The sequence below is a fragment of the Vulpes vulpes genome, chromosome 14, assembly GCF_048418805.1.
Source record: "Vulpes vulpes isolate BD-2025 chromosome 14, VulVul3, whole genome shotgun sequence".
Taxonomy (NCBI): domain Eukaryota; kingdom Metazoa; phylum Chordata; class Mammalia; order Carnivora; family Canidae; genus Vulpes; species Vulpes vulpes.
Window position 1 is genome coordinate 80,412,511 of NC_132793.1, and position 20,020 is coordinate 80,432,530.

At 37.3% G+C, this 20,020-nt stretch overlaps 1 protein-coding gene across 8 annotated transcripts in view; it reads left to right on the top strand.

Moving 5' to 3' along the window:
* HERC2 (HECT and RLD domain containing E3 ubiquitin protein ligase 2) overlaps positions 1-20,020 on the top strand; it is a 240,982-nt gene that overhangs the window by 196,257 nt on the left and 24,705 nt on the right. For all 8 annotated transcript variants that reach the window (XM_025982238.2, XM_025982239.2, XM_025982240.2 and 5 more), the window contains 9 exons: positions 8,311-8,418; positions 9,245-9,376; positions 9,803-9,961; positions 10,044-10,162; positions 10,723-10,848; positions 11,301-11,456; positions 11,880-11,995; positions 12,091-12,289; positions 14,032-14,246. In XM_025982238.2, the coding sequence (XP_025838023.1) occupies positions 8,311-8,418; positions 9,245-9,376; positions 9,803-9,961; positions 10,044-10,162; positions 10,723-10,848; positions 11,301-11,456; positions 11,880-11,995; positions 12,091-12,289; positions 14,032-14,246 (1,330 nt within the window). The remainder of the gene's footprint in view (positions 1-8,310; positions 8,419-9,244; positions 9,377-9,802; positions 9,962-10,043; positions 10,163-10,722; positions 10,849-11,300; positions 11,457-11,879; positions 11,996-12,090; positions 12,290-14,031; positions 14,247-20,020) is intronic.

Sequence of the window (20,020 nt, forward strand, 5' to 3'; positions counted from 1 at the left end):
TGGAATGTCTTGAATGTATCTGTTAAATCCATCTGGTTCAGTGTGTCATTCAAAGCCACTGTTTCCTTGTTGTTTTTCTGTTTAGATTATTTGTCCATAATAATCTAAGTTAAGTGGGTTGTTAAAGTCCCTACAATTATTATTATTATTATTACTACCAATTAGTACCTTTTATGTTTGTTATTACCTCTTTATGTATTTGGGTTTTCCCATGTTGGGTGCATAATTGTTATATCTTCTTGATGGATTATTCCCTTTATTATTATATAGAGTTCTTCTTTGTCTCTTGTTATAGACTTTGTTTTGAAATCTGTTTTGTCTGATATAAGTATTGGTGCTATAAGTATTGGTACTCCAGCTTTCTTCTGACATCCATTTGCATATAAAGTTTCACCATCCCCTCACTTCAGTCTGCAGGTATCTTTAAGTCTGAAATGAGTCTCTTGTAAGCAACATATAGATGGGTCTTATTTTTTTATCCACTCTGTCCCTGTATGTCTTTTGATTGGGGCATTAGTCGTCCACTTACATTATTGATAGATACATGTTTATTGCCATTTTGTTACTTGTTTTGTGATTGTTTTTGTAACTTTTTCTCTGGTAGTTTTCTTTCTCTCATGGGTTGCTGGTTTTCTTTTGTGATATAGTTGGATTCTTTTTCTTTTTATTCTTTGCATATCTATTATCGGTTTTTGATTTGTGGTTAGTATATAACATTTTCTGCATATAGCTGTCTGTATTAAGTTGATGATTGTGTAAGTTTGAACCCATTGTTTATTCTTCTCTCCCCCAATGTTTTAGGCGTTAAATTTTACACTTTTTATTTTGTGAATCCTTTGATTGATTTTAGTTGTGGTGTTTGTTCAGCCATTCTTTGGGTCCTTTTGTGGGTTATTTGCTCTGATATGAGTGTTATCTAGTTTTATCTGTGGAGTGAATTTAGGGTCCTCCTACTCTGTCATCTTCCCCAGAAGGGCCTATTTTTTCTGCTTTAAAAATATATTACTAACCCAGTCATTTCTCTCCAACTGCTGGCCTTTCTGGGCCCAACCAGCTGGTCTCACCCAGTTTATTATACTAATACCACATACTAGCTGGCTGACTATGTATCTACCTCCACTCCTAATCTCCTGTGTGCTCCAGAATCGTCTCCTTACAGGACATTCAGAGATACTCCCTTAAAATCACCTTGAAAACCATCTCAGTCAGAATATCCTGGTCCTCTGCTTAAATCCCACCAATATACCCCTGTAACTTAAATAGGAAGTAAACTTCTGACTGTGATCTGTATGACTTTACATGAGCCCTGGTAACCTCTTTAATGTATTCCTTCCTCCCTCCTTTGTCTTTCTTTCCTGGCCCCTTTACATCATCATCGTTGCCAGCCCTGTAGTATATTCTAGGTTCTGGCTTTTTGTCTCACTTTGTATTTGCCATCCGCCTGAAATAGTCTTCTCCTAGGCAATTACTTATAGATTTCTGATCATATCTCCCTTGTTCAGATAATCCTTTCTGATGTAACCACCATATGTAGAAACGGCCTTTCCCCAATCTCATTTCATACTCTTCCTTCTTCATAACAGTTAATACCCTATGACATTTAACAGACATCTTCTGTTCCTTACACTAGAGCAGAGACTGGCTAAAATCAGTTACATACATACAAATCAGGGTGAGAGTGGAAATCCTTTCCTTGTTTCAATAAAGTGAACATGTTCAGTCTGTCAGCATTATGTCCATTAACTATAGATTTTTAAAATTTAAATTCACTATGTATAATTTGTACAAGTGTACATAAAGTACATACTTAATTTCAGATGTAGTGTTTTGTACAAATGTACATAAAGTACATACTTAGTTTCAGATGTAGTGTTCAGTAATTTATCAGTTGCTTATAACACCCATTGCTCATCACATCATGTGCTTTCCTTAATGCCTGTCACCCAATTATCCCATCCCTCCACCCAACCTCCCCTCCAGCAACCCTCAGTTTGCTTCTTATCGTTAAGAGTCTCTCATGGTTTTTCTCCCTTTCTGATGACTTTCCCTTCAGTTTTCCCTCCTTTACCCTATGATTCCCTGCATTGTTTCTTATATTCCACATATTGAGTGAAACCATATGATAATTGTCTTTCTCTGATTGCCTTATTTCGCTCAGCACAATACTCTCTAGTTCCATCCACATCGATGTGAATGGATAAAGATATACACACACACACAATGGAATATTACTCAGCCATCAGAAAGGACAAATACTTAGCGTTTACATTGATGTGAACTGCAGATTTTTTTCATAGATACTGTTATCAGCTTGAGGAACTTTCTTTCTGTTCCTAGTTTCGGGGGTAGATTTTATGAGTGGATGTTAGATTTAGTGAAATGCTTTTTGTGCATTTTGTTGTTTACTCAATATAGCATATTGCAAATATCATGTTTTTAGTATTAAACTCACTTTGCATTTCCTGAACAAATCACAGTTGTTCACAATGTGTAATCTTTATTATATGTTGCAGGATTTGGTTTGCTAATATTTTGTTAAGGATTTCTGCATCTATTTTCATCAATAGTATTACTTTGTAGCTTTAACTTTGTATTTTAAAATTTATTTATTTATGTAGCTTTCCTTTCCTGTGATAGCTCTGTCTGGTTTTAGTATCAGGACAATACTGGCCTTAATAAATTAGGTTGCAATGTATTTTCCTCCCCCTCTGTTCTCTGAGTTTGTGTTGGATTGGTATTATTCTTCCTTAAATAGCTGGTAGAATTCACTAGTGATGCCATCTGGGCCTAGGCTTTTCTTTTTGGGAAGATAAATCTTGTCAGATGTTCTATTTCTATTTTAATCAATTTTGGTAACTGTCTTTTTGGAGTTTGTTCATTTCATCTAAGTTATATAATGTATAGTTATTTATAGTATGCCTCACAACTCTTTATATTTCTATAGGGTTAGTTGGTTCTATGAAACAACACACTCCCATGTACCTCCTTTACTTTCAATACTCAACACTCCTTCACTTCTGACACCAGATGTGTGGGTTTTTCCCACACATCAAGCAATTCTGTGACACCAGATGGCTATCCTAAAATTTAAATCCTGACACCATCTACCTGGAGATAGTGTCCAATCACACAGGTTAAGGGCTCAGTCCCACAGCTTCAGATGTCAATCACAAATCTGGATCATCACCTGTGCTTCTGACTGAATTGCTACAAATCAGAGGTTTCCCTGGCTACCTTCTTGGGTTTGATTAATTTGCTAGAGCAACTCACAGAATTCAAAGAAACAGTTTCTTATGTTAACCTTAAAAGCAAAACAGCTGTTATTTTACCAGCAAGTGGATTATTTGAGAATAACATAGGAATTGCAGTTTGGCACAAGCAAATCATAGCAAAAGCTATAGATAAATTCACAGAACAAAGGAGAATTATTCTCTTTTATAGAGGAAAGGGGAGAGCTTCAAGGGGCTCTTATAAACAACAATTCCATTGGAGTAAACTACTTATTCAAGTGTAATGGCTTTTCTTTGGCTGAGTTGTGATAGTCTTAATGGCTGGGCTATTACTGGAAGAGTAAAAAACCTTGCTTCCTGCTGGGGTGGTCATGTACAATCCTTTTCCTATGGGGAATGCAGGATACCTCTCTTCCTGTGGCAGTTTGCAATTGATGAAGAATTGGCCTCTCAACTTCATTTGAAATGAAGTGTCTTTTATTCAGCTTCACACTTAGGTTTACAGTTTATTATAAAGTATATTATAAAGGGTGCAGGTGTATAGCCAGATGAAGAGCTACAGAGGATGAGGTCAGGAAAAGGTATGAGTACAGGAGCTTCTGTGGAACTGGGGTGCACCACTCTCCCAGCATGTGGAAACTCATCAAATCTTGCCATTTAGGGGTTTTTATGAACCTTAACCTATAATACCGCCTCCACACTCCCTCCCTTTCCCAGAGGTCTCTTGGTGGGATTGAAATGTCCAGCCTTCTAGTCACTTGGTCTTTCTGGTGACCAGCCCCATCCTGAGGTGATCTAGGGACCCCACCTTAAGTTAGCTCATTAGCATAAGCTCATGGGGGCTCTAAATGACAAAAGTTACTTCTTACAAGAAATTTCTAGGGTTTTAGGAGCTCTGGGCCAGGGATGAGGACAAATACCAAATATAGAACCTATTATAGCATAGTATTGATGTCCCTTTTTTTTTTCTTCCTGGTTTTTGATCATTTGTGTCTTCTATGTTTCTGTCCCCTACCCCCACCATCAGCCATCTTAAAAGCTTATTAATTTTGTTGATCTTTTTAAAGAACTAACTTCTGGTTTCATTGATTTGGTTTTTCCTTCAGTTTTTCTGTTTTTCACTGATTTCTACTCTAATCTTTATAATTTTCTTCTACTTTTGTACTCTACCTAGTACAATATGTTTTTGCTTTTTGTTTTGTTTTGTGTTTTTTTAAGGTGGAAGCATAGGTTATTGAGACTTCCTTTCTAATAGAGTTTGAAGTGACAGATTTCCTAATAACCACTGCTTTGGCTATACCCCTAAATTATGATAGTGCTGTGTCTACATTTATTGATCAGCCTAAAATACTTTGTAGTTTTCTTTTTGAGATCTCTTGTTTGAACCATGGATTATTTGTAAGTGTTAAGTATTTGGGGATTTCCCAAATGTCTTTCTCTTTGTGATTTCTGATTTATTCCATTGTAATTGTACAATTATGATTTTATTCATTCAGTCATATGTTGAATGATTTTATATCTTTTAAATTTATTAAGACTAGTCTTTTTAGTGTTACCATTTTAATTCCTATTGATTTTCAGCCACTTTAAGTATTTGCTTTAGGGATTAAAATATACATTTAAATTTATCATAATTTACTTCATGGTAATACCTTAATTCTGATAAAGCATAGTAACTTTGCTCCAGCACAGTTCTATTTCCTCTTCTTCCTTCTTGCTGTTATTGGCACATATATTCATTATATGTTACAAATTCGTGCAACATACTTGTAACTGTATGTGTTACGTGTGCATGTATATATGGTATAATACTGCATTATGCCAGGAATTGCAGACTTTCATGTCACAAAATCTTATTTTGAATTTTTCCCAGCCATTTGATAATATACAAACTATTCTTAGTTCACAGGCTATGCAAAAATGGGTGAGATGATGTGGCCTGTCGGCTATAGTTTCCTTAGCCCTGCTTTAGGTAATCTTTTAAAAATATAAAGAAAGAAAAGAAATAAAGTACTTATCTTATCTTTTAAAATACATATTTCCCATTTCCAGGGTTCTTTTTCTCTTCTTATGGAATCATGTTTCTATTTGATATCATTTTGTTTTAGTTTGAAATACATTAAATGGTTTTTCTAAAGCATGTTTCCTAGTAATGAATTCTCTCAGTATGTGTTTATCTGGGAATATTTTAGTTTTGCCTTCACCTTTTGTTTTTTGTTTTTTGTTTTTTTTATTATTTATTTATGATAGTCATACAGAGAGAGAGAGAGAGAGGCAGAGACACAGGCAGAGGGAGAAGCAGGCTCCATGCACCGGGAGCCTGACGTGGGATTCGATCCCGGGTCTCCAGGATCGCGCCCTGGGCCAAAGGCAGGCGCCAAACCGCTGCGCCACCCAGGGATCCCTGCCTTCACCTTTTGAAGGATAATTTTGCTAGATATAGAATTCTTAGTTGATAAGATTTTTTTCCCTTACAGTGTTTTAAACATGTCCTCCCACTGGTTTGTGGCTTCCATTGTTTTTCAGGAGAAGTCAGCCATTTATGATATTTTGTACTTCTAGATGTTTTGTGTCTTTTTTTCCCCCTTGCTTTTTCTTCCCTCTCTTGCTGCTTTCATGATTTTCTCTTTGTCTTTGGTTTTCAGCAGTTTCAGCATAATGTGTATGGGTGTGGATCTCTTTGTTTATCTTACTTGGGATTTATTAATTTTGAAAATTGTAGATTAATGTTTTTCATCAAATTGGGGGGTTTGACTGTATGTGTTTACCTTTTCTGCCCCCCTTTTTTCTCTTTCCTCTTTTTTGGGAGGAAATTCCTATTATATATATGTTTGTATTCCTTGATGTCTCCTAGGTATTTGAGACTTTGTTTATTTTTCCTCAATCTTTTTTTCTCTCATTTTCTAGATATTGTAAGGTAGAAATTATACAGTCTTCAATTTGACTGGTTCTTTTTTCTGCCATTTTTAATCTGCCATTTTGCCCATCTAGTAAATTTTTCATTTTGATTATTACACTTTCCGACTCAGAAATTTCCTTTCACGAGCACCTGAGTTAAGCTCAGTCAGTTAAGCCTCTGCCTTTGGCTCGAGTCATGAACCCAGGGTCCTGGGATTGGGCCCCATATCGGGCTCCTTGCTCAGTGAGGAATCTGCTTCTCCCATTCCCTCTGCCTGTCACTGTGCCTACTTGTGCTCTGACTTTCTGTCAAATAAATAAAAATCTTTAAAAAGAAAATTCCTTTTAGTACTTTCCTCATAGTTTCTCTCTATTGAGATTCCATGTTTATTAAATCATTGTTGTCATGTTTTCCTATGTTATCTTTTCTTTCTTTTTTTAAAAATTTTTTAACATATTTATTTTAATTGCTTTAAAGTTGTTTTCTAAACCTAGCATCCAGACCATCAGAGTCCACTTTTATTGACTGATTTTATTCCTGAGTATGGCTCACACTTTTCAGTGTTTTTGCATGTCTCAATTTTTTGTTGAAAAACAGACATTTTAGATAATGTATCATCTGGATTCTGATTTTTTTTGTTTTTTTTTTTAAGATTTGTAATGACTGCTGGGTTATTTTTGTTGTTTTGTGTATGTACTTGTTTTATAAATGCCTGGAATTATCTGAAAGCTGTTTTCTCAATAGCATATAGCCTCTGATGTCCTGGCTTCACTCTTCTCATTTTTGTTTTGTAGTATGACTTCTATGGTTTGTTATGCTCAAGCCTGTTGGTCTCCACTTCTGCTGTTGGATCTCACATGTGGGAGCAGGAAGGGCATAGAATTCAGTGTTTTGGCAGTTTTCCTGTGAGCGTGCATCCCAGTTTTTCCAGGCCTCTTTGATTCCTGCAGTAGTCCTTCTGTTCTCTCTGTATTTTATGATTTTCCTGTTAAAATTCTGGCTTGTTCTGAGATCTGATACCTAGTGAAACTGGGCTCTCAGGCCACTGGAGATGGAGGCTTTCTTATTGATCCTTTTATTGGCAGTGTCCCTGGCATGCATTTTTTTGTTCCCTTTTCTGTATCAGTCACCTTCCCCTGGAGGCATGGTCTCATTCTAGTAGAACTGTCCTCCAGCTTAGATAGAAACATATCCAGGCAAGAACACCATAGGCACTCACTGTCTATAGGCAGTTTTTCCATAAATAAATTCTTCTCAATTTGTTGTTTGCCTTTTATTTTCAGGTCCCTGGGATTGTCTTTTATAAAATTTTGTAAGGTTTTATAGCTGCTTTGAAAGAGGATTTGCTAACCTCTTCTCTCCACCATAACCTAGGTCCTGCCCATCATTAATTCTTTTGTAAGCTGACATGTCCCAAAGAAGACTCTAATGCTAAATGTTTGATGAATATTTCAAATGGTATTTTTTTTTAAAGATTTTATTTATTTATTCATGAAAGACACAGAGAGAGAAAGGCAGAGATGCAGGCAGAGGGAGAAGCAGGCTCTAGGCAGGGAGCCCAATGTGGGACCCGGTCCTGAGACCATGGATCACGCCCTGAGCCAGGAGCAGGTGCTCAACCGCTGAGCCACCCAGGCGTCCCTCAAGTGGCATTTTTAGGAAAGATTTTTTCTATTTGCTTGAGAGAAAGAGAGCATACACACAAGCAGGAAAGCGGGGCAGAGAGGTAGAGAGAGAAGTAGAGGCTACAGGGAGCCTGATCTGGGACTTGATCCCAGGATTATGACCTAAGCTGAAAGCAGACACTTAACCAACTGAGCCACCCAGGTGCTCCTCAAATGGCATTTTAAATGTATGTGTATAAGGGGAGTAATAAAGCTCAGTCTGGCAATGAAAATTCACCCAGAACTGAGAGCGCAAAATGAATTGGTCAAGCAGAAGTATCCTCTTGGGCTTTCCATCACAGGTGAAGTCTTCTGTGGGAGACAAGGTGGGAGGAAAGGTGTGTACAGTCTTAGATCCTTGTCTTTGAGTCAGTTCTTTCTGCCTTTCTGTTTTTCATTAGCAGTTAAACATTTTAGTCTCACTGTTTCTGTGTGGGTGTGTTGTGGCTTATGACCTTGTCTGTGGTATGTCAGTTGGGAGTAATCACTGTGTGTTTTGTGCTCACTTCACCTCCAGGTGCAGAAGGACTCAGGGTGGAGTTTGACCGGCAGTGCTCTACAGAGAGGCGCCACGACCCTCTCACAGTCATGGATGGTGTCAACAGGATTGTCTCTGTGCGGTCAGGTGTGAAGGGAGGTTGAACAGGATGCTGCTTGCCTTCATAAAACAGAACTGTTAATTTACTAAACAAAATGCTACTGCCTCATTCTTAATGTGACACTTAAGGAAGGGACTGTGAGCTATTTTACTACAAAATACAGTAGGTTTTATCTATCTCTTCCTAGTACTTTCAAAATATATAATTATGCTAGTGGTTTGTTTACCTCATTAATGATGGGTGGGATTACAGGGTAACTGTTGGGTCCTTGGGACACAGGTTGTCTGGGAAGCTCAGTTTCACCCAGAGAGGGATGGTACTGTAAGATATGTGGGAGTACCAGGCTTTTGCAAGGTAAAGGTTGATGAATGAAAAAGGTCCCTAAAAGGATTTAATTTATAGTTGATTCATTGAGGGCTGGGCTCAGGTTTTTGTAAAATTGCACCCCAGTGAGGAAAGCTGGGGCTTTTTCTCCAGTTTCCTGGGTAACTGCCATCATATAAGACCTTCCCCTGGAAACCTCTCTGCAGCACACACCCTCTGAGTGTGTGTGCTGGCTGACTCTGCAGTCCTCTCACAGTGTGTTGTACTTGTGTGTGAGTGTTTCCATCAGGGCAGTGCTTAGCTATCCTTGGTTTCCCTAGTACTTGGTATAGTGTGTATGGAAGGACAATATGTATTTTAAATGTTATTCACTAGGAGTAGTGTGAACTCAAATTTGGGAGAACTTGGGTTGGAGGAGCCAACTGTTCTTCAGATACTGTGTGAATAATTTTGCTGTGTATCCAAAGAAGTTTGTGTTGATCACACAATGGAGTGAACCCAACCCCAGGGCATACTTTTCTCTACTAGGCCGAGAATGGTCTGACTGGTCCAGTGAGCTACGCATCCCAGGGGATGAGTTGAAGTGGAAGTTCATCAGTGATGGGTCTGTGAATGGGTGGGGCTGGCGCTTCACAGTCTATCCCATCATGCCAGCTGCAGGTAAGTGAGGGAGCTCCCACCATTCAAGTCTTGATGACTTAAACAAGGTAGACATACAAACCATTTTCATTTAGTACTTTGTAGTCGGCCTTCTCCTGTTGTGTTGGGAGCCAGCCCTACCCAAGGCCCCACTGCAGTGATGATCAGAACTGCCAAAGAGCCACCTCAGCAGTCCCTTTTTTAGGATGTTAGCAGTGCATAATCTAAAGGGAAAGGAGTTATTGCTGGTTGCACTTCTTAAGCTGTTTAATTTTCAGATAAAATGTCAATGTACAGAGTGTAGTTATGTGACATAGATAGTGACAGTACCATAGGCAGCCCTCTAACCATGGCATGAGGTCCACTTGGTCAAATTTGTGCAGGTCTCCTTGTGGGGTAGCCCTCATGCTGTCCAACATGGGAACATTTACAGTGCTCATTTCTCAGGCCCTAAAGACCTCCTTTCCGATCGCTGCGTCCTCTCCTGTCCATCCATGGACTTGGTGACATGTCTGTTAGACTTTCGGCTCAATCTCACCTCAAACAGAAGCATTGTTCCTCGCCTTGCAGCGTCGCTGGCAGCCTGTGCACAGCTGAGTGCCTTAGGTAAATAGCACCTTTATTATCATGTCTGTTGTACTTGGGAAAAATGGTCAAGCTTCTATTATTTTCTGTCTGCTCATTTCAGCTGCCAGTCACAGAATGTGGGCCCTTCAAAGACTGAGAAAGCTGCTTACAACCGAATTTGGACAATCAATTAACATAAACAGGCTACTTGGAGATAATGATGGGGAAGCAAGAGCTTTGGTATGGAACATTAAATTACAGTTTATAGATGTTTGGCTTTTGGGATAAAATGTTGCTTGAATAATTTAATCTTTTAAATCAATGAGAAGAGTTTGGAAATTCTACATAAGAATAAGGCCACCTTTGTCTCATCTAGACTCCTTTATGTTGCTCCATATACTGAGTGCAGGTTGGCCTGTGATTTTTGGAAACAGATGTGTCAATGGCTTTGAGCATAAGATTGTGTCTGTTGACTTCTCAAGGAGTCTGGTTCACAACATCCCCTTTATTTTGCTCTATGAGGTACTTACTAGTAAAAGGATACTTGATCTTCACCATCTTAAGAGATGGAGCTTTGTAAGCCAGAAAGGGACCAGTTCTCTGTGAGTGGCTAATACTGAAATCAAGACCAAGCATTCTGAGGTGAATTTTCAAGCTCTTGTTATTAAAAATATTTGAAAATACCAATACACATTTTTTAGAGAAAATAGTACCAACATAACAAAACATTTGACTCACACAAAACACCTACTCTACACTTTGGATTGCTTTACTATAATGTATTTTTGTTATTTTCTTAGAGTTTTACAGGTAGTGCTCTTGCTGCTTTGGTAAAAGGCCTTCCAGAAGCTTTACAAAGGCAGTTTGAATATGAAGATCCTATTGTAAGAGGTGGCAAGCAGCTGCTCCACAGTCCATTCTTTAAGGTAATGCTTATCTTAATATGATGAGAGAGCTGGTTGGCTAGGAGAGCCCAGAGAGTGGTCATGTGTAGTGCATCACTTTTCAGGCCTCCTTGAGAACAGATGTGTATTGCTGATGTTAAATATGAAAAATGTCCATAAAGGACTATGTGACCTAATCCCTTAATACTTTAACCAAGTATTAGTGTACTATGAGATTCTTGACTTAGGCAGCAAGTATTGTAGTGGTTGTCAGATCTGAGGTCCTGTGTGTCAGGGGTGTCACTAGGGGCTAAGTAGGAATAATCCACATCATTGGTGATAGTAAAATACTTGCTTGGGACATGGCCTGGAGTAAGGAGATCTTGAATGAAGACTTACAGAAACCCTGTAATGTGTCTGTCCTTATTATGCAATGTTGGTTAAGTAGAATGTATTTCTGAGCTTCCTTGTGGTGTTAATTTTTGGTTGCGCAGGTCCTAGTAGCTCTTGCTTGTGACCTGGAACTAGACACTCTCCCCTGCTGTGCTGAGACGCACAAGTGGGCTTGGTTCCGAAGGTATTGCATGGCGTCCCGTGTTGCTGTGGCCCTGGACAAAAGAACACCATTACCAAGACTTTTTCTTGATGAGGTATTGCATGTTATTTTGAAATCACTTTTGGAATGTAAAAACATTTTCCTTACTCAGCTGTGGTATAAAAAAGATATCAATATTATGAGACACAGTAACATTCTCTTACAAAGTAATACTGTAAAGAAAGGACACAGGTGAAAATGAATACATTGTGAATTTTAATAATAGTATATAATGTATTTAATAATTAATATAGTAAAGATATAATGGTATTATAAAGATATAATAGACATTTTCAAATATCTTACATGTGATATAATCATACTGGTTTTGGTTATTAACTATAAGATCACAATGTCAATGATGGCATTCCCTCAGGTTATTGGATGGGGATTACTCCTGTTTCCTCACCTTAATATTATTTGTTTTATTCTTGAGAGATGAGTGTTTGATTGATAATCTCATAATAATCTTGTCTAGGTGGCTAAGAAAATTCGTGAGTTAATGGCAGACAGCGAACACATGGATGTTCTCCATGAGAGTCACGACATTTTTAAAAGAGAGCAAGATGAACAACTTGTGCAGTGGATGAACAGGTTATTATATCAGAACCAAGAGTAATATTATGTACTGGAGAAAGGTGTTTCATGTGCAATTTTTTCCCATGTCAATTGTTTACTGTTTGTTGTAGGCGACCAGATGACTGGACTCTCTCTGCTGGTGGCAGTGGAACAATTTATGGATGGGGGCATAATCACAGGGGGCAGCTTGGTGGCATTGAAGGTGCAAAAGTTAAAGTTCCCACTCCTTGTGAAGCCCTTGCAACTCTCAGACCTGTGCAGTTAATTGGAGGAGAACAGACTCTCTTTGCAGTGACAGCTGATGGAAAGGTAAGTATGTGTTTTCTGTGGCATACTGTGTTAAAACTAAGCTACAGCTATGGCTAGAGTGCACAGTATATGTAAGGGTTCTATATTGAAACATTATCTCAAAGTTAATAGTACTTGTGTATGGTGTGCTGGAGGCAGTTATTCTATAAATATTTCTGTATGATCTTCAGTGTGTTCTATAACTTTATAGTTTTTTATTTTGAAATCCAACATACAGGGCAGCCCCTGTGGCGCAGTTTAGCGCCGCCTGCAGCCTGGGGTGTGATCCTGGAGACCCAGGATCGAGTCCCATGTCAGGCTTCCTGTATGGAGCCTGCTTCTCCCTCTGCCTATGTCTCTGCCCCTCTCTCTCTGTCTCTATGAATAAATAAAATCTTAAAAAAAAAAAGAAGAAATACAACATGCATAAAAAGTATACTGTTTGTATATCGATAATACCTTAGAGTAATTCTTCTTTGTTTGCTATTACAGTGCTCTTTTAAAAACTAATTGCTGCTAGTATGATGAAGTGGTTGATATTTATAGATTGATTTTATGTCTAGTGACCTTATTCTACTCTTTCCTTTGTATATCTCAGGATTTCTTGTATCTTCCTTATAGAGAGTCATAATCTATAAATGAATTTTGTTCCTTTTCAGTTCACTTCTCTTTTATTTTTTTTTTCCTTTTGTGTGAAGAAAGGAAGCTCATTGTGCTGGGTAGAAGTTATGGTATAATATTGGACAGGGGTGGTGGTCGTGGGCTTGTCTCGTCTTAATCCAGGCTGCAAAGCAAACACTGATCGAACATTTTACACACTTACTGTGAGGTTTGGGTAGATGCTCTTTATGAGATGAAATTCCTGTGGATGTTCTCTCCTTTGGTGGATTAATATTGTGAAATAGAGTAATTGGTTTTCTTATATTAAACCCCCTTGCATTCTTTGGAGAAACTCAGCTTGGTCAGGATATGTTTTATTTTTTGGTTTGTGTTTGTGAATATTTTGTTTGGGATTTTTAGGAGCCTGCTTCTCCGTCTGCCTATGCCTCATGCCTCTATGTGTGTGTATGTGTGTGCGTAAATACATACATACATACATACATACATACCAGTATGGAACAACATTTAATTTTTTAAAAAATATTTATATATTTATTTATAATAGACATAGAGAGAGAGAGAGAGGCAGAGACACAGGAGGAGGGAGAAGCAGGCTCCATGCCAGGAGCCCGATGTGGGACTCGATCCCGGGACTCCAAGATCGTGCCCTGGGCCAAAGGCAGGCGCTAAACCGCTGAGCCACCCAGGGATTCCCCAACATTTAAATTTTTATAGGAGAGATATTTGATATACATTTGGAAAGGCAGTCTGATTTTTTTTTTTTTTTTTTTTTAGATAATGATAAAGCTTGTGTCCTGAAATAATTACCCACTTAGAGTGAAAGTAGTGTATTCTACTGTGTGATTTATATGCTGCCTTGCTGAAATGTTAAATATATCTTTCCTATGAGTGTTTTTTATCAAGGATTTGTTCCAGGGAAAAGATCTTTTAGAAATATATTTTTGTGAATTTAGGATTTCTAATACTCTATTTCTTTCATCTTTAGAGTTTTGATAAGCGTACAAAAATTAAACACTCCTGTGATTTTTAATTTTTATTTTCCTCTATGGTAAACATGTCTAGAACACTGATTGAACTTGTTAATTACTGAAATATAGGGATACTTGGATAAAAACCTGATATTTACATTTTTCTTGTCTTAGCTATATGCCACTGGATATGGTGCAGGTGGCAGACTAGGAATTGGAGGGACAGAGTCGGTATCTACTCCAACATTACTTGAATCCATTCAGCATGTGTTTATTAAGAAAGTAGCTGTGAACTCAGGAGGAAAACACTGTCTTGCCCTCTCTTCAGAAGGAGAAGTTTACTCTTGGGGTGAAGCAGAAGATGGGAAGTTGGGACATGGCAACAGAAGGTATTATGAGAAAACATCATTTTTGGTGTTATGATTTCCTTTTCTTGTTTTTATTCTTGTATAACATATTGGCAGCTTATTTTTCAAAACAACATTTATAATAATTTACTCAAGTTAAATGCTAATGACTCGTTTGACAGAAATAAGTTCATGTTCCAATGTATGGGCTTGTCTACATGACCCTTCTATTTGAGGGGAAAATGAATTCTGATTTTTTTGATTTTTAAGTACTAAGGATGTTGAGCTTTTCTTAGTCCTTCTCCCCAAGTTCCCTTCCTCTGATCCTGAGTAACTCACTGAATCACAGTTGGTATTTTGGTAGCATATGTGAAACTAAAGCTGTAAATACAGAGAAAATAGAAGGGGACACACAAATGAAAGTCTTTTTTTAAACAAAACAACCAAACCCTCTAACTTTTAAAAATTAATGGGAACTACCTGCCCAGTTGGCATAACAAGGACCTTCATATATGAAATAACTTAAAGCACCAGACTAAATATATGAAACAGCAGCCCTAAAGGCATTGAATAAGAGGCAGTAAAGTTACATATCAGGATCTGCAGAGGTGAATACTGACAGTCACGGTGTGTGAAGAGAATAACTGAGAGGCTAAGGAACAAACCACCCAAAAGGATTAGAAGGAATGGTCTGCAGAGCTCTCACAAAGGGCAGATGATAGAGGTTGCTTCCAAAACCTCATCATTCCTAGGGCATTGGGTAGAGGACTAAGAATGATGTTGTGCAAAAGTTGGGGGGCAGGGAATTAAACATAGACTGTGTTGCTCTGATCCAACCAACAAAGCTTAAAAGCAAGGCCTGAACAGATTATACTGTTTATAAGGAACCATAACCTCAAGAATATCTTTACGAATACAAACATACCAAGCACCGGTAAGATAAACTTCACAGTGTTCTACTCCGATCAGACATGATCAGGAATATGCATCTCTTCAATAGTGTTGGGGAAATTGGATATTCAAATGCAAATAATGATTGGATCCCTGACTTACACCGCTTACAAAATTAACTCAAAATGGATTAAAAACTTAAATGTAAATATAAGACCTATAAGAAATTGTAAAACTGCTGGAAGAAAACATAAAGAACTTCCTTGACATTGGTGTTTGCAATGGATTTTTGGATATGACATTAAAAGCACAAGCACCAAAAGCAAAAATAAACAAGTGGGACTGGATCAAACTAAAAAGCTTCTGTATAATAAAAGAAACAATCAACAAAATGAAAAGTCAATCTTTAGAATTAAAGAGAAGATATTTGCAAACCATGTAACTGGTAAGGGATTAATGTAGAAAATGTATAAGGAACTCATACAACTTAATAGCCTAAAAATAAAACAAAACACAACCCAATTAACAAATGGGCAGAGGACCTGAATAGACATTTTTTCCAAAGAAAACACACAGATGACCCATAGGTATATGAAAAGTTTGTCAACATCACTAATTATCAGGAAAATGCAAATCAGAACACAGTGAGATATTACTTCACACCTGTTAGAATGGCTATTATTGAAAAGACAAATAGGAAGTGCTGATGAGGATGTGGAGAAAAAGGAAACTTTGTACCCTGTGGGTAGGAATGTAAGTATAGAGTAGCCACTATAGAAAAACATAGGAAAAGGTAAAAAAACAAAACAAAACAAAAAAAACTACCGTATTATCTGCTGATCCATTTTCTGGGTATATATCTGAAGGATATAAAATCCTTGTCTTGAAAGGATCTGCACTTCCATGTTCAGTGTGAATTGTTTATAATAGCCAAAACATGGAAATAGGTGTTCAGCAGATGAATGAATAAAGAAAATGTGGGGTGGAGAGTGTGTGTGTGTGGAATATTATTCAACCATAAAGAAGGAAATCGTGGTATTTGTGACAATTTGAATGAACTTCGAGGACATTATGCTAAGTTAAATGAGTCAGAGAAAGACAAAGCACTATGATCTCACTTATATGTGAAGTTGAACTCATAGAGTATATTGGTAGTTGTCAGGGGTTTGGAGTTGGAAGATTGGGAGATGTTGACAGAGTATACTAACTTCCAGTTATAAGATGAATAATAAGAATTCTGGGGATTTGGGATCCTTGGGTGGCGCAGCGGTTTGGCGCCTGCCTTTGGCCCAGGGCGCTATCCTGGAGACCCGGGATCGAATCCCACATCGGGCTCCCGGCGCGTGGAGCCTGCTTCTCTCTCTGCCTGTGTCTCTGCCTCTCTCTCTTTCTCTCTGTATGACTATCATAAATAAATAAAATTAAAAAAAAATTTAAAAAAAAAAGAATTCTGGGGATTTAATGTACAACGTAGTGACCATAGTTAATAATACATTTTATTGTGTCCTTGTAAGTTGGTAAGAGAGAGTAGATTTTAAATGTTCTCACCATACAAAAGAATTATTATGTGAGGTGAAGGATGTATTAACTAAACCCTATTGTTGTAATCATTTTGCAATGTATACATGTATCAAATCATATCGTATACCTCAAATTTATATAATTTTATATGTCAGTTATATCTCAAAGCTATAAAAATTTTATCAGGCATGCAAAAGAGCAGGAAAATATAGCCCATAAAAGGAGAAAAAAATCAGTCAATTAAAACTGACCCAGAAATGACATTACTGATAGAATTACTAGGTAAGAATATTAAAAACAGTATTTTAACCACATGCCTCTATCCTTAAGAAACTTGAGGAAAAACTTCCAACATGTTAGAGACTGAAAGATATTTAAATGCTTTAAACAAAATCCTAATGATGAAAAAAAATGTCTGAGGTGAGAAGTACAGCACATGTGTTTAATATAGATTGAACATTGCAGAAGAAAAGATCAGTGAACTTGATGACATAACAATAGAAACTGAAACACAGAAATGAAACACTCATACATAAAATGAACATAGCGTCAGTGAGTTGTGGATACGCAGCGTCAAGTGGCCTATTATATAAATAATTTGGAGTCACCAGAGGAGGATGGGAGGATTTTGTGAAATAATGACTGAAGAAATGTCTAAATTTGATGAAAACTACAAATTCAAGAAGATAAAGAACTTCAAGAATAAGAAACATGAAGGAAACTTACCAAGGTACCTCATAATCAGATTGCTCAAGACCTTTGATAAAGAAGAAAAAATCATAAAAGCAGCTAGAGGGAAAATATATGTTACAGAAAAAATTGTAAAGGATGATAGCAAATTTCTTACAGAAAACAGTGCAATCTAGAAGACAGTAGAGGACTGAAAGTCAAAAGAACTGTCAACCTAGACTTTTTACTCTGTGAAAATATTTTTTCAAGAATGAAGTTGATTTATTCAGACATACAAAAATTGAAAGAATTCAACACCTGCAGATCTGTACAACAAAAACGTTAAAGGAATTCATACAGAAAGAAAATTGTATCAGATGGAATCAGGGTTCTATAGAATGAATGAGGAAATTGCTACATGAATTAGTATCATGACTTTCTCCTTATTGTGTAAATACCTTCGAGAGATAATTGAATATGAGATAAATGAATTGAGACACATAGAAGTAAAATATATAGCAGTAATATAGAGGAACACAGCAGCAACACAGAGGTTTGTGGGGTAGGAAATAGAAATATGCTGTTGTGATGTTCTTATACTATACATGATAAAGTACATGCCTTCAGACTAAACTGTAATGTATTATACACACCCTAAAATAAATATTAATATAATCTAACAAAAAGCTTTACCTGATATACCAACAAAGAAATTAAAGTGAAGTCATAAAACATAATACTCTTAAAAAAGAAAAAAAAGAGTGAGCAGATAGGACAAATAGGAAAAGATAATAGCAAGATGTAGATATAAATCAAAATATATTAACAATCACATCAAATGTAAGTGATTTAAACAGTCCAATTAAAAGGCTGAGGTTGTCAGAATGGGTATAAAAGCAAGCTCAAACATGCTGCCTGAACTAATTTAATTAGACACATCAATAGATTAAAAGTAAAAAGACAGGGACGCCTGGGTGGCTCAGCGGTTAAGCGTCTGCCTTCAGTCTAGGGCGTGATCCTGGAGGCCCGGGATCGAGTCCTGCATTGGGCTCCCTGCATGGAGCCTGCTTCTCCTTCTGCCTGTGTCTCTGCCTCTCTCTTTCTGTGTCTCTCATGAATAAATAAAATCTTTAAAAAAAAAAAAAAAGGGTAAAAAGACAAAGATATATACCATGCTTAACACTAATCAAAAGAAAGCCGGTATGCTTGTATTAATATCATACAAAGTAGATTTCAGAGCAAAGAATATTGAGAGAGAATAAAAGGGGTCAGTTAGTATTGATGAAGTGATCAGTCATCAAGGAGACATAACAATCCTAAATGTTTACACAACCAATGATAGACCTTTTAAATACATGAAATTAAGCAAAATGATAGAGTTGTGGGGAGAAATAGACAAATCCACAGTAACAGTTGGAGATTTTCATACTCTTCCCTCAATAACTGATCGAACAAGTAGCTAGAAAATCTTTCAGAAGACTTCCACAACTCTGTCAAGCAGCTTGATCTAACCACCATTTATAGAACACTCGATTTAGCAAAAGCACTTTCTTTTTAACTCCATATGGAATAACTGCCAATATAGACCATACTTTGGGCCAGAAAACAAATCACATACATCAAGAGTACTCAAGTCAGGGCAGCCCAGGTGGCTCAGCGGTTTAGCACCACCTTCAACCCAGGGCGTGATCCTGGAGACATGGGATCGAGTCCCACATCGGGCTCCTTGCATGGAGCCTGTTTCTCCCTCTGCCTGTGTCTCTGCCTCTCTCTCGGTGTCTCTCATAAATAAATAAATAAAATCTTTAATAATGAAAAAAAAAGAGTGGGGATCCCTGAGTGGCTCAGCCGTTTAGCACCTGCCTTCAGCCCAGGGCATGATCCTGGAGTCCCGGGATTGAGTCCCACATTGGGCTCCCTGCATGGAACCTTCTTCTTTCTTTGCCTGTGCCTCTGCCTCTCTCTCTCTCTGTCTCTCATGAATAAATAAATAAAAATCTTTAAAAAGAATTACATAAAAAAAGAGTACTCAAGTCATATAAAATCATAAAAGTATATTCTCTGACCCTAATGGAATTAATTAAAAACCAGTAACAATAAAATCTCTGGGACAATCCTCTAAATACTTGGAAAGTAAATAAAACAGTTTAAAATAACTGGTCAAAGAAGGACTCAGAAGTAAATTAGAAATGACTTTGACCTTAGTGAAAATGTAAACCGATATAAAAATTCATTTGGGCCAGCAAAAGGCAGTACTTAGAAGGAGATTTATAGCATGAATGCCTGTTTTAAAAATTTGTAAAAGAAACATGGTCTTTAAATAATGACTTCAGTTTCTACCTTAAGACTAGAATAAGGGGCATGTGGGTGGCTCAGTCAGTTAAGCATCTGCCTTGGCCTCAGGTCATGATCTCAAGGTCCTGGCATTGAGCCCCTGTATCAGGCTCCCTGCTTAGCCTGTGTCTCTGCCTCCCTCTCTCTCTCTCTCTCTCTGTCTCTCTCTCTGTCTCTCAAATAAATAAATAAAATCTTTAAAAAAAGAAACAAATAAGGACAAATGCAACCTAGAATTAGAAGAATAAAGGAAATAAGGAAGATCAGAATGAAAATCCATGAAAAAGAAAATAGAACAGTAGAGAAAAATCAAAGAAAACAAAAGTTAGTTTTTTGAGAAAGCATAATCTGTAAAACCACCCTTTAGATTGGTTGAGAAAAAAAAAGATTATACAAATTAT